The following is a 15,809-nucleotide window of genomic DNA, read 5'->3' on the forward strand; positions in this document are numbered from 1 at the left end:
CAGAGGAATGAGTGGGAGGAACAGAGCTGACTTAGGAGGTGATGAAAATCTTTTCTGCCTTCATATACTACAGTGGTCTTACGTAGTTCAACATTTCAGAGTCTATACCTTCTAATTCATTTTGTGTGTTTAGCATATTAAATTTACTGGCAAGCATTCCAGTTCCTCTAATTGGGGTTTCTGAGAAATGAACGAAGGCATATCCTCTCAGAAGTGCTAGGGAACAGGGCAGCACTTGGTCAGCTTACTCTAAAAAAGCCCCACCTGTCACCTGTGCAACCGACAAGAGCCACAGGAGGAAGGGCAGGAAGCAGAGCCCCACGCGCCGGGGGTCAGGGCTAGGCCTCCATGTAAAGCACCAACTGGAACCAGAGAGCAAAAGTTTCCAAGAACTTATTTTCTCAGCACAACAGACACAGTATTCCTACCATAAAGCAGAACACTGAGAAACACAGCTTAGCTCAAAGCCAAAAGGGCCCCTCAGCTGCCTCTGCCTTCAAGGATGGCATGATTGCTACAGACAACTTGGCAAAGCCATCGAAGACAACGGAAACTTACCCAGGGTCAAACACCCCTGGAGTGCGACAGGTTGGTCCAGAACAGGACTGTAACATCATTAGCCGGTAGTTCATTTTTCCTAAAAGCTCTGGGTCTATACTTTTAGCAATGTTTGTGATTTGGTCTGGATCTGCAGTCAGGTTATAGACTTCTACAAATACCTGCAAAAATGCGAACATGGGGGAAAGAAAAGAACAAGCATTATATTTGAAGTACTCCTCGTGTGAATGATTTCTAAATGGGAAGGGAACAGGTGGATAAGCGCAGTGCCTGGGAGAACATCATCTGGTCTCAACGTCCTCAGAGAGCCCAAGGATAAATACGAGACCATGGAGCATCTGTTCTCAGGGTTAAAGGGCTTCAGGTCCATGGCCCACGCGCTGGAAAGGGGCCTCCAGCACCCTCTGTGCCTTTCAGCAGAGATAGGACAAATTTACTACCTTTTATAATAAAAGCAGAGAACAGAATGCAGGACCCTCAAATAGGCTCAGAAAGTAGACTGCTAATATTGTTAACAAAACAGAGCTGACATTTGATGGTTTTTGCTTTAGAATTGTTAAGATTCAAATGAGAATAGATATGAAAGTATTCTAAACTGTGTTGTACAGATGCTAAAGTTTCCTGTTTTAAAAAGCAGTTTTGGATGTCCACCACCAATTGGGAAAGGACACAATCCCATTATTTCTGACACTGGATAGATCTAATAATCACTATCTCCCCCCCACCCCCATACTTTATTCTCCAAGTGACAGGCTAGGAAGATGACACGTAAACATTATGGGGGAAAGGAGGAACAAGAACTGATTCCGAACGATGTTCTTCTGCTGCTGTCCACAGTGCTTATGAGCCGCAAACGAGTGGTAAGTCCATTTCTGAGAAACACAATGAGCATCGGCTCCATACAGCAAGATGTGTATGCCAGATGAGCACATGCTGATAAACAGTATGAAACCACAAGGGACTGCAGGGCATGAGATCCTCAGACAATCCATAATGATCTCTGGTGGCTAAAAGCCACCTTCTTACAAGGATGGAGCCTCCTGGTCTTGCTTTTGATGCCCCACTGCTGATCTATTTGAGAAGCTCTGGACTGCGCTGTTGTGGGGACAGAAGTTTCTGAACAAGCTGGTTGTCAGTAAGTAGCAAATGTTCCGACTCCTTTTACCTCCACAGAAGTTGAGGTGTCTTACTCTGACCCCAAACTATCAGGGAAGCCAAGAGACCAGGCATGTAGCAATCTGAACAAGTGGAGGGTGCATTTAAAGTGTGTTTGGGTGGTGCTGGGAGTGGAGAAAATCCCATCTGGAAAGGGCACAGTTAGAGAAGTGTGGTATGGCTTTGTGGCTTTTTTTTTTTTTTTAAAGATTTGAGAGAGAGCGAGCAAGTGCTTGTGAGTGGGGGGAGGATAACGGCGGAGGGAGAAAGTCCCAAGCAGACTCTGCTTAGTGCAGGGCCCAATCTCAGGACCCTGAGATCACGACCTGGGCCAAAACCAAGAGTCAGATGCTTAACTGACTGAGCCTCCTAGGCTCAGGCCCCTCTATTTTCTCTACTGAAGGAAGCCTAAGTGTAAGTATAGGTAAGAAACCGATCTTCCTTAGGGAACATCCCTGCAGTTGCTCTCCTGCCAGCACATCCAGCCAACAGAGCACTGGCACTAGGACACAGAGGGGTGGGGGAGGTACGGGGCCTTCTTACCTCCTGGTCATCAAACTCACAATACTGTAAATCCCACTGCGCCGACAGGGTCCTCACACAGGCGTAGGTGTTATTGTAAGCATCTTCACAGACACAGTCTGGGAAACATTGCTGTAGGGATATTGAGAAAGTTAAATCAGGACAGTTCTGTAGTAACAAATACCACTTGCCTACAGGGACAACCAAGTTGGCTCAAGTCAGACCTACCACTGGACAGAAATTAGGAAACTTTCCACAGAGAAGTAAATCAAAGATAGATGTGGGGCTTTGTTCCCTGTAGCTAACTTGATTAAGGAACATGTTTGTGGTAATTCTGTTTGTAGACTCTTGCCATCACTGTCTGCTAATCTCATGACAAGAATCTGCTGTAGCGAGCAAGTGGAAAATGGATGGGATGGATGGTAAGGAGACAAAACCAGTCTCCTAGGAGTCATGTCTGAGGTATACTAGGAACTGTCACCTTAATGGGTTGGAGAAAAAGGCTCAAGTGAGCTTTGTGGAATCAGCTGCAGGTAAGTTATTTCTTCATGTCTTCCTTACCAACTTTTCGTCGGTTCTTCGCTATTCCTTACACGTTGGTCTTAGGCTTCTCTCTGGAGTTGACTTTCCTATTTCCCATTATCCAAAGTGAGACCAACACTGCTCTTACCACCTTCATGACCAGCTTGGCTGCCACCAAGCAAGACACTTATGATGGCAGTTACATATAACTGTGGCAACCCCGTATCTCTACTGAAGGCCACTGATAACCTGCCTCATAGACAATGGTACACTGCTACTGGGAAGGGTAGGAAAACAAGAAGGGAAATGAATAAGAATATGGGTAGATACATGTGCTTATTACAAAAACTGAAGAATTCAAGGTGCACATTCTGACGATAGGTCAGAAACATCGTTTTCAGGATTACTAAATTTGTCTTGTTTGTCTACTAATCTCTACATCAAGTGACAAAGTCAAGTGAAAGAGGACCAAGACTCAGATTAAGGGTTTTAATACCTGACACACCTAAATCTATGCCTTGCTGTGCTATTGGTAAGAAAACTGTCTGAGCCAACTCAAGCTATTACTCACAGATACCCCAGGACTCAGTGAAGGACAGGTTGGGTCGGTGACATTACGGCCTTCTCCTTGATACTCCACCAAGACATCTGATCGCCAAGTCAGACCGCTGGCACCTTTCTGGAAGGAAGAGCAGAAGTGGTTTCTGTGAGGCATATAGATTGTGATAAGGATCACAAAGTTATATTCTGCTAAAGGGGATGTGGGAATCAAAACTAATTGGGACTATTCATTTAGTAGCTAAAGAGAATGGCAAAACCTGATGCAGATGAAGGCTTCTAAATAGCATGTTTTGTACTTACAGACGATAGTCAAATGCTTTAAGCATTAATACTTCTGTGAAGCAGGTTGGGAATGGAAACTATAAACTCTATCTAAGAATTCTTCTAGGGGCACCTGGGTGGTGTACTTGGTTGAGTGTCCAACTCAGGTCTGATCTTGGGGTCATGGGGATCGAGCCCTGTGCTGGGTTCCATGTTCAGCGTGGAGTCCACTTGGGTTGCTCTCCTCTCTCTGCCTGCCCCGCCCCCCCCAAACAAATAAAATCTTAAAATTCTTCTAAACCCATCTGATGAAGAAATTTATAGCCAATTACATACAAGGACAAAAATATTAAACACGGCTGGTGTGCTAAGGACTATAACAGGTTCAAATTTGTTCTTAGTCAGAATGAAGATACCATACATACATGAACTCATTTATTCACTGCACATTAGTGGAAGGAAAGAAGAAACAGCATTTGAAATGGGACAGTTTAAGACAGGCACACAATGGTGAAAGGAAGAAGGCTAAAGTAATAAAAGTTCTGGATCAAAAGGACAATATGAGCACTGGAAGGAAGCAGAACACTTAGTAGTAAGGTTTCCCAAAATCCAGCTTTTAGACAAGGAATGGAGAGACGGGTGGTAACCAGAGAGAAAAAGGTGCTGACAGGAGGCTGCCCCCTTGTTCTGTAAAGAATAGCAGGTGGTGGGAAGCAATGGGAGGTTTTTAATCAGGGAAGGAACACAATTAAGGCTGTGCTTTAGAAAAGTCCACCCTAGTAGCAGAGTCTAGAGATGGGGTAGAGAGAGAGAGATAGGGAGATCAGGTTAGAATGTGCTCTTAATATGGTCTACAGCCTTACTAATCAAAGTCTGGTTTGTGGTGTTAAAAAGGAGACAGCCGGCCTAAAAAGGAGTCACTTGTGCTAAACCCCACATCAACAACCAAGACTTAATCCCTAACCTAACCTAGTTGCAGTTTCAATCCTCCAGGAATGTAACTTTCACCAGTCAACTTGAAATTACCTGGTTAGCACTAGTGAGGTAATCTGCCCCATAGGCCTTTCTGTTCCCCTTGGGAGGGTGACCTTACCTGAAACAATGCACTCTTTGCTAATAATTTCCATTATCCACCCCCTTTCCACCTTAAAAAACTTTTCCTTTTCTACAGCTCTGCAGAGGCTACCTTCTATCATAGATGAGTTGCTGCCTGATTCATGAATCACTGAATAAATTTTTAACAGATGGGGTGGCAGTGCCAGTAGCTGAATCAAACTTCTGACAGCATTCTGGGACAATGAGAACCATTGGCATGATACTTGCAAACTCCTTTTTTTTTTTTTTTAAATTCAAGACTTGAACTCATGACCCTAAGATCAAGACCGGAGCTGAGATCAAGAATCAGATGTTCAACCGAGCCACCTAGGCGCCCCTTTGTAAACCCATTTTTGAGTTCACGGTCCTTTCACCATTTCTGAGGGCTGTGGGTACTAAGTTGTGATCCTAGTCTAGTTGGCTTTCCAGTCCAGGGCTTAGCTGGTCACCTTCAGCTGGCAGAATGTTCCATTCAGAAACCAGTTCCCCAGCTCTTGGTTCAATCTGCAGTTCCCCAGTTACCTGGGACCTCTGTCCAGTCCACAGTCCCTATTTGCTGGTTTAGTCCATGCTGGAAATTGCTGGTGGTGCACACAGCCTTCTCTTGGCTAGTTCCCAGTAAACCTCTCTTGCTTACTGCTGGTATGTTAAGGTACATATTTATTTGTCATCTTTTCTGTAGATAAAAGCTACTGCTAATGAGGATCTTGGAAGCCAAAAAGCCACAGAAATTAGTGGACACGAGTATTTTACAGTGTTTGTCATCCCCAAGATGACTCCTGTGATAGGATAAATTGGTCATAGGATGGGTTAGATGGACAGTTGGTCACCCACCAACTTCAAGAAAATTTCTGTGCAACAACGTACACTGTAAAACACCAACCCCCAACCCAGTGGCACCTTTTAGGCATTTAGATTGGCTCTGAGAAATCCAAAGTCTTAGGACCTGAAACTCTAAAAAGTCAAGTGCACAACGTTCTGGCACACTTGCATACTTTATGTCTAAAAACTATGGTTCCTGAAGTCATAAATATTTACAAGAATGGCAAACTCTTACTAAAAACAGCCCAGAGTTAAATGGGCCTTATGGGGACAAGTAGACAAGATCGCTCATTTTAAGAAACATACTTGCCCTGCCACACCTGGCAGGCAGCCTCGGCCAGCACCAGAACTTTCCCAAGTGACCTCTTGCTGTGCCACACCCTGTGGGAGGCCTTGTCTGACGCTAGTGCCCCTGCCCCTGCACTCTGCACACGAGAGTGCCTGCAACAGTTAGCTGGACTTCACAGCCAGCAGCACCAGAAGGCTGCCCTGCCCACAGCTCCTGCAGCCAGCTGTACCAGACAACTGCCCCACACACCACTGAGCCCACACCAACTGCAGCCCAGCTGTGACAGGAGGGTGCACACAGCCCACATGGGACATCCCTGGGACACATGGCTTAGGTGACCAGGGGAGTTTGCCCTACTAGGTCCTCTAGGATAGCTTTGGCTTAAAGCCACTTCTTCAAGATTGGGAGATGTAACTGATCTACTTAATATGTAGAAACAAATATATTTAAACAGAGGCAAAATGAGACAGAATATGTTCCAAAGAAAAGAACAAGACAAAAACCTTGGAAAAAGAGCTAAACAAAATGAAAACTGGAAGAAACACATGTGCAGGCTAAGAGCAACATGCTATTAAACAACCAAGGGGTCAACAAAGAAATAAGAGAAAAAAAAATACCTTGAGACAAATGCAAATGGAAGCACAACAGTTCAAAAGGTAGGAGACACAGCAAAAATAATTTTAAGAGAGAAGTTTGGGGCACCAGAGTGGCTCAGTCAGTTAAGCGTCTGCCTTTGGCTCAGGTCATGATCCCAGGGTCCTGGGATTGAGGCTCGAATCAGGCTCCTTGATCAGCAGGGAGTCTGCTTCCCCCCCCACCCCCTGCCGCTGCCTCCCCCTCCACTGCTCTCTAATAAATAAAATATTTAAAAAAGAAAAAAAGGGCGCCTGGGTGGCTCAGATGGTTAAGCGTCTGCCTTCGGCTCAGGTCATGATCCCAGGGTCCTGGGATCGAGTCCCGCATCGGGCTCCCTGCTCCTTGGGAGCCTGCTTCTCCCTCTGCTTCTCTCTCTCTCTCTCCCTCTGTCTCTCATGAATAAATAAATAAAATCTTAAAAAAAAGAAAGAAAAAAAAGAAAAAAGAAAAAAAAAGGGAAGTTTATAATGATACAGGCCCACCTCAAGAAAAATCTCAATCTGACCTTACACCTAAAGAAACTAAAAAACGAACAAAGCCCAAAGTTAGTAAAATAAAGGAAATAAAAAGAACAGTGAAAGTAAACACTGGTTCTTTGGGGTGCCTGGGTGGTTCAGTTGGTTAAGCATCTGCCTTTGGCTCAGGTCATGATCCCGGGGTCCTGGGATCAAGTCTCGAGTCGGGCTCCCTGCTCAGCAGGGAGTCTGCTTCTCCTTTCCCTCTGCCTGCTGCTCTGCCTACTTGTGCTTGCTTGTGCTCTATTAAATAAATAAAATCTTAAAAAAAAAAACTGGTTCCTTGAAAAGATAAAATTGATAAATGTTTAATCAGACTCATCAAGAAAAAAACATAGAGGGTCCAAATAAAATTAGAAGTGAAAGAGAAGTTACACCAAAAGGGACAACTTAGGAGAAATGGATAAATTCCTAGGAACATACAATTTTCCAAGATGCAATCAAGAAGCAGGAAATCTAAACAGACCAATTATTAGTAATGAAACTGAATCAGTAATCAAAAAACTCCCATCAAACAAAAGTGCAAGACCAGACAGCTTCACAGATGAATTCTACCAAATATTTAAAGAAGAATTAATACATATCCTTCTTAAACTATTCCAAAAATCAAAGAGAAAGGAATGCTTCCAAATTTCTCATTCTGTAAGGCTAGCATTACTTGGATACCAAAAGCAGACAAATCCCCACCCCCCCAAATTATAGGCCAGTATCTTTAATGAACATAGATGCAAAAATCCTCAACAAAATATCAGTAAACTGAACTAAGTAATACATTAAAAAAAATTATATACCATGATCAAGATTTATTGCACAGATGCACAGATGGTTTAATGCCTGCAAATCAATCAACATGATATACATTAACAAAAAGAAAGCTAAAAATCAGGGCACCTGGGTGGCTCACTTGGTTAAGTGTCTGCCTTCAGCTCAGGTCATGATCTCAGGGTCCTGAGATCAAGCCCTGCATCACATAAGGCTCCCTGCTCAGCAGGGAGTCTGCTTCTCCCTTTCCCTCTGCCCCTCCCCCACACTGCTCATCCTCTCAAGTAAAATCTTAAAAAAAAAAAGAAAAAGAGGGGCACCTGGGTGGCTCAGCCTCATTAAGCGTCTGCCTTCGACTCAGGTCATGATCCCAGGGTTCTGGGATCCCTGCTCAGCAGGAAGCCTGCTTCTCCCTCTCCCACTCCCCCTGCTTGTGTCCTCTCCCTTTGTCTCTGTCAAATAAGTAAATAAAATCTTAAAAAAAAAAAAAGTATTTGATGAATTCAACATCCATTTAAAAAAAAAGTATTTGATGAATTCAACATCCATTTATAATAAAACAAAGTGGGTATATAGGGAACATTCAACATAATAAAGGCCACATATGACAAAACCACAGCTAACATGATAGTCAATGGTGATAAGCTGAAAGCTTTTCTCCTAAGACCAGGAATGAGACTAGGATGCCTACTTTTGCCACTTTTACTCAACACAGGATTGGAAGTCCTAGTCACATCAGACAAGCAAAAGAAATAAAAGGCATCCAAATTAGAAGAGAAGTAAAACTCACTATTTGCAGGCAACAGGATACTATATATAGAAAACAATAAAGACTCTACCAAGAAAGTGTTAGAATAAATGAATTCAGTAAAGTTGCCAGATACAAAATTAATATACATTAATTGGTTGTCTCTGTATACGCTAATAATGAACTATGAGAAAGAGAAATTAAGAAAACAATCCCATGTACAATCTCAGCAAAAGAATACCTAGGAATAAATTTAACCAAGGAGGTGAAAGACCTGAACTCTGAAAACTGTAAGACAATGATGAAAGAAATCAAAGATGACACAAATAAATGGAAAGATATACCATGCTCATGAAACTATTAGACTTAATATTGTTAAAATGTCCATACTACCCAAAGGAATCCACAGATTCAATGCAGTCCCTACCAAAATACCAACAGCATTTCATGAAACTAGGCTAAATATTCCTAAAATTGTATGGAACCACAAAAGACCCTGAAGAGCCAAAGCAATCTCAAGAAAGAACAAAGCTAGAGGAATTATGTTCCCTGATTTCAAACTATATTACAAAGCTATAGTAATCAATACAATAGGGTACTTGGCACAAAAACAGACATACACTCAATGGCACAGAATAGAGCTCCAGAAATAAACCCAGACTTACATGGTCAATTAGGCAAGAATATACAATTGGGAAAAGATGGGAAAAAATTTTTTTAAAGATTTATTTATTTTAGAGAGAGATCAGAGGAGGGATGGACGGAGGGGGAGAGAGAGAAAATTCTTAAGCAGAAGCCACATAGCACAGAGCCCGACATGGGGCCCAACCCCACAACCAGAGACCACCACCTGAGCCAAAACCAAGAGTCACACTCAACCGACAGTGCCACCCAGGTGCCCCAAGATGGTCTTTTATAAATGGTCTAGGAAGAACTGAAGAGCTACATGCAAAAGAACGAAACTGGAGCACTTTTTCTTACACGATATACAAAAATAAGCTCAAAATTGATCAAAGACTTAAATGTTAAACCAGAGGCCATAAAACTCCTGCAAGAAAACAGGAATATTTTTTTGGACCTGTCTCCTCAGGCAAGGGCAACAAGGCAAAAATAAACAAGTGGAACTACATTAAACTAAAAAGCTTTGGCACAGTGAAGGAAACCAACAAAATGAAAAGGCACCCTACTAAATGGGAGATGTCTGCAAATGATACAACTGATACAGGGTCAATGTCCAAAATATACAGAGAACTCACACAACTCAGTATTTTAAAAAATCCAATTAAAAAGTGGGTAAGGACCTAAACAGACATTTCTGCAAAGAGAACATACAGATGGCCAAGACATATGAAAGATGCTCACATCACTGATCATCAGGAAATTCAAGTGAAAACCACAATGAGATTACCACACACTTGTCAGAATGGCTAGTGTTTAAAAGACAAGAAATAACAAGCATTGGTGAGGATGTTTAGAACACGGAACTTTCATGCACTGTTGGTGGGAATGCAAAACGGTACAGCTGCTATGGAAAACAGTATGGAGGTTCCTCAAAAGTTAAAGACAGAATTACCCTACGACCTAGTAATCCCACTTCAGGGTATTTATGTGAAGAAAATGAAAAGACCAATTTGAAAAGATGTATGCACCCCTATGTGCACCGCAGTATTTACAACAGCCAAGATATGAAAGCAACCTAAGTGTTCACTGACAGATAAATGGTATATACATATATACAATGGACTGCTACTCAGCCATAAAAAAAGAATGAAAACTTGCCATTTGAGACAACATGGATGGACCGAGAGGGTATTATGCTAAGTGAAGTAAGTCAGTGAAGGACAAATACTATTGTATTTATATGTAGACTCTAAAAAAACCCAAATAAACAAAACAGAAACAGACTCCTAGATACAGAGAACAATCTGGTGGTTGTCAAGAGAGGAGGACGGCAAGGCAGTCGGCAAAATAGGGGAAGGGGATAAAAAGGTACAAACTAACAGTTATTAAATAAGACAGAGATGCCGTGTGCAACACAGGAAATACAGTTAATAATGTAATAACTCTGTACGGTGACAGAGGGTAGCCAGAGTGATCACTCTGTATTGTATATAAATGCTCTACACTTGAAACTAATATTGTACAACTACACAATTAAAAGAAAAAAGAAATGTACTTGAAAGTAAGGGTTCCTGAATTAAATGAAAAGAATGGGATACCTATTGTTTTATTTTATTTTTTAATTTTTTAAGATTTTATTTATTTATTTGAGAGACACAGTGAGAGAGGGAACACAAGCAGGGGGAGTGGGAGAGGGAGAAGCAGGCTTCCCGTGGAGCAGGGAGCCCGATGCGGGGCTCGATCCCAGGACCCTGGGATCATGACCTGAGCCAAAGGAGACGCTTAACGACTCAGCCACCCAGGTGCCCCTGGGATACCTATTTAACTGGTATGCAGAGGTTTCCAAAAGGCTTCAAGATTCTAAAATAGCCTCACTAAAGGATTCATTTCAAAAGACCAAAGAAAAATTAAAGACACAGAGGTACCTAAAAGATTGAACTGACTTGACTCCTACATTCTTCTCTATCCTTCCTTACATTGAGTACTCACGTTTTACTAATTCTGTCAAAATTGCCTTTCCACTCTAAAGAGACTATTAAACTGTTACCTTTAAAAATAAAGCCACCTGAGGTTGCAAGTGATCCTTCTCAGATCTCTTTCACTCCTTGGTCAAAGACCGAACTAAGGGTCATAGCTAAAGAATTTCCTGAACCTAAGGAAGAGCCCCGAGTTTTCTGAAGAGTTTAGAATCCTTATGAGTGTCTATGACCCCAGGCTGCCAGATCTTTATCAGCTTGTACACATGTCGGTAGAACCTTGTGAAGGTTCCCAAAAATGGATTTGGGAAGCAAAATCCCAAGGATGATAATCAAGATCCTCAATCACCAACACAGTCCTTGTATGGACCACAAAAATCTGGAAATATATCAACTGATATTTAAAAAGCCATTCCTAGAGTCTTCCCTGCCTGCACTGATTGGTCTGGTATCCAAACATGAAAATAAAAGATGGATCTGTGGCAGAATCTAAAGCCTGTTTGGAAGTGTTCTTCCTATGTCACTCCTGATTCCATACAACCTGCTTAAGCTGCCCTATTTGTAAATGGATTATTTCCTGAGATTAGTGGCTTAATAAAAAGGCAGAATATAGGATGAGAGGCTACTGGCTTGACTGAACTTGTGACCACAGCCAAACACTTTGACAGGATCTGGACCAAAGTCATAAACAAAGGTCTGCCAAACTAATGGCCTTACCGGGTCTCCCACATCATACCCTCCTAGAAGTCCATCATCAAATGGCTGGCCCAGGGTCCATTATCTCATTTGTAATCAACTGGGGCACTTTAGAGAAACCGTCCTCAAAGGTCCCTCCTCAATATCCCCAAGGAAGAGCTCCCATATGGGCCATTCCCAAAACTGGGCTCCAAGGGACCCTCCAGTAAAACTGCTATCAGTAACACCCTAAACATCCAAGGGGAAAAAAAAAATTAATCAAGTACTTCGCTAAATTCTAGTAGATACCAGGGCTACACTTTCTACTTTATTTTTTAAAAGATTTTATTTATTTATTTAAGAGAGAGAGAACACAAGCAGAAGGAGAGAGAGAAGCAGACTCCCCACCAAGCAGGGAGCCTGATGAGGGGCTGGATCCCATATGACCTGTGCCGAGGGCAGACGCTTAATGACTGAGCCACTCAGGTGCCCCTAAACCCCACTCTCATAGGACAACAAATCCCTTAGAGTGAAAAGAAGGTTTATATACCAGGGATGTCTAATAAAGTTCAGACAGAATTTCTATCTTGACCAGTACAAATGACTTTGGGACCTTTACTAAAAAGCCTTCTTTTTTGCTCTATGATACAGCCCCAATTTATTAGGAAGAGATCTCCTTTCCAAATTAAAGGGGCTAATACATTTTGCTTCGAACGTGACCTCACCTTAGAATTTCCTGACCAACCTGAACCTGATCTTATAATCTTTATGATTGGTCTTTGATATAGATGAGGAAGAATTCCAAAAGAAATCCCCTAATTGAACTGAGATGCCTGAAAAATCTGTGGGCCACTTCTAATTCTGGACAGACAGGACTAAACCTACTCCTGTATTGCCCTACTGTCCATTAAGGCACGAGGCCATACAAGGCCTCACACCTTGTGCAGGGGTTAATCATTCCCTGTTCTAGTCCCTGCAACATGCATAATTTGCCAGTCTGGAAACATAATGGGAGGGGATGGCAACTTGTCCAGGACTTGAGAGCTATTAACGATTCATTCCCTATTTCCCAGTTGTTCCAAACCCAAACACCCTTTTGTCACAAGTTCTACCAGACTCAAATGGTTCACTGTTGTAGACTTGTTCAGCCTTTTCCAGCATCTCTGTGGACTTCAACAGCTAATATCAATTTCTTTTACTTGGAAGAATCAATAATATACCTGGACAGTCAGGCCTCAAGGATTCATCGAGGTCCCTTATTACTCCCATGTACTCCACCAAGATTTCATTACCCTTCAGTTCCCTGGGAAATCAGTCCTTTTACAAGATTCAGACCTTCTCTTTCTATGCTGTTACCAAAGAGGTATCCATAAAGGATTCCATTTACTTGCTGTAGCAGTTCGCTGAAAAGGGATATAAAGTCTCCGAGGGAAAAAAATCACAATTCTTTCTAGACACTGTTGATTACCCAGGTCATAATTAAGCACTAAAGGAATCCAGTTATTTCGAAAAAGGATTAAGCTGAGCACAGCTTTGGGGATTTCTAACTTAGCTGGCTATTACACATTACGGGTTTCTAAATTTTCTCTGTTGGCTTCCCCACTCTATGAATTTACTAAAATTCCAGTCCCTGAACCCCTTGCATGGGAAGATAAACATGAGCAGGCCTTTTTAAGACAAAAATAAGCACTAGAAGATTCACCTGCCCTAGAGTTACCAAACCCAACCCTTTCACCTCATTTGTGCATGAAAGAGATAACCAAGCAGTGGAAATGCTCCTGCAAGAATATGGCAATGAACATAGGCCTGTTACTGCCTATTTACTGGATTCCATTGCTAGAGCCTGTTCCAGCTGCCATAAGGCTGTAGCTATAGAAGCCTCAGTGAATTTAACGTTAGGAAATGACATTTCTTTGTAAACTCCAAACACAGCTTCAAGTCTTCTCGATTCAGAACTGACCCAACACTTTTGCAAACAGACTAAGCTCCCGTGTGCTCTTTCTGCTCCTGCCGCCTCATCTGCATCTAAATGTCTGACCTATCAGGTCTGCAATCTTGGAAAAACAATTTTTGTTCCCAGAGGCCTCAAACCTCCTCCTTCTGGCCCCTTTGAACAACTGCAACTGGACTTCATTCAGTTGCTACCTTGTATGGGTTATCCCTATGTTCTTGTATGCATGCCTTCCAGATAGATTGAGGCCTTTCCCTGCTGCAAGGCTGATGCCCTTACAGTAGCAAAGAGACTGTTAGAGAACATGTTTTCCACCTCTACACATTCCAGTGATTGAGGCACCCATCTCACTGGGCAAATCATACAAGCCTTAACGAAAGCCTTGCAAACCTCTTTAAAATGATCACTGTGCCAATCACCCTTGATTATATCAGGCAAGGTTGAGAGAACTAATGGGATCTTTAAACTCTAAACCTCCAAATCAAATTGATGAGGCCGAGAAGCAGGTGACTTCAAAGTAGACTGCTTCCCCCTGGATCAAGATTTCATACTTCAACTGAACATGAAAACTTTTTTTCCTTCTCCTTCTTTCCTTTATTCTGGTCTTGCCCTGGAAAGGTAACACCCTCGATCTGTTATCTCCCGGGCCAGTGCTTAGTAACCTTTCAGACTGCTGAATTTGTCACCAAAGACTCTGATCTATCTAAGAGGCTAGAGATCCCCCGGTCTTCCCTGTGACCAATTTCTCTTCTCTTCCCAATTACTACAATGTTACTACCTCCCCCCTCACCCTTTAAAAAGCTTTTTTACCAAGTTCAACTTTTATGGCTAGAACATCCTGTGCCTTTTTACCTTTCTCCATTTATAACTGCTGTGTGCCCAGTCAGACACAAATATCTCCATAAATCTTGGTACACCTGCATCCCCATTTTCTCATGATTCACTCAAAGATCTCACCAGCAGCACACATCTTTGCAAGGCATTTAGAACTACCCTATTTCAAGTTAGGAGATTTTCTTCCCATCTGTGCTGAAAACCGAACTGACCCCTGGCTTGAACGGGTAAATGCAGTAAACTCTGTGAACGATTCTATTAATAGGACCATTTTAATGGAGATGGTCTGCACCCTGACAGGGTTTGTCTTTGTGGTTCTCACTCTCCTTGGGCCTATGAATGCCTAGACAGCTGGCACATAGCTGGGCAATGTCTTAGGTCATCTAGTTGTGCCCCTTACTTTCCAGAACGAACTATGATACCTCACTGGTTGACTCCCTTGGATTTATACATCAAGTTAGAAAGAAATTACCAGGAGACATTCATGACACAGGAATCACCTGCTTTTGCAGGGGCACACTTCTCTGGCTCTCAGTAAATATGTTAGGATATGATTAGAAACCTTAACTCAAAATTATTGCAGAATCCATTGCTAAGACAACAGCTGTTCAACGAAGATCCTTAGACTCTCTGGCCAAAGTTGTTTTTGTTAATAGCATAGCCCCTGATTAGATTTTGGCTGAACACGGAGATGTCTGAGCTATAGCCAACATTAACTGCTATTGCTGGATTAACACTTCTGGAGAAGCTGAAACTCAGTTGTGTAAGATTACTGAAAAGCCACTTGGCTCAAAAAGGTGACTCCTTCAGCGGGGTCTGTCTTTGATTTTGATTGGTCTGGGTCTTGGGGACTCCAAACATTGGAATTATCCTGTTCATAATAATAATCTTCCTGGTGTTCTCTCAAAAGCTTTAAATGTGTGTTCATAGCCACTCACCGTCAAGCCAATGACCTCCCCAAAACTGGAATGTCGTAAAAGGAATGCAGAGAATGACTGACTTAAAGATTTTGAACCTGAAGTCGTGGCTTGTGAATATCACAGAGATTAAGCAAAAGACGTCATGACCTATGAATACCATACAAAGGATGGACAAAAGCTGCGAGAACTACAGAGCAGAAGTTGAGAGTAACACTAATGCCTTAAATTCTTATCACATCTCTCAGTTAAGATTAGAGTCTGATCAAAAGGGTTACGTAAATGGTTAAAAAAGAGATAACAGGCCCAAAATGGAGTCACCGGTGCTAAACCCCATGCTGGTAAACCAAGACTTAATACCTAATGACAGTTGCGGCCCCCATCCCTCC

General features: G+C 42.3%; 1 protein-coding gene across 1 annotated transcript in view; it reads right to left on the reverse strand.

Moving 5' to 3' along the window:
- The window catches only part of GNS (glucosamine (N-acetyl)-6-sulfatase), a 54,316-nt gene that overhangs the window by 4,737 nt on the left and 33,770 nt on the right, over positions 1–15,809 (reverse strand). The window contains exons 11-13 of the mRNA XM_028110754.2: positions 3,329–3,436; positions 2,257–2,367; positions 559–719 (exon numbers count right to left, since the gene is read on the reverse strand). Of these exons, the coding sequence (XP_027966555.1) occupies positions 559–719; positions 2,257–2,367; positions 3,329–3,436 (380 nt within the window). The remainder of the gene's footprint in view (positions 1–558; positions 720–2,256; positions 2,368–3,328; positions 3,437–15,809) is intronic.

This window comes from Eumetopias jubatus, unplaced genomic scaffold (genome assembly GCF_037043125.1).
Source record: "Eumetopias jubatus isolate StellerSeaLion01/CBP00866 unplaced genomic scaffold, mEumJub1_p1.0 scaffold_8, whole genome shotgun sequence".
Taxonomy (NCBI): Eukaryota; Metazoa; Chordata; class Mammalia; order Carnivora; family Otariidae; genus Eumetopias; species Eumetopias jubatus.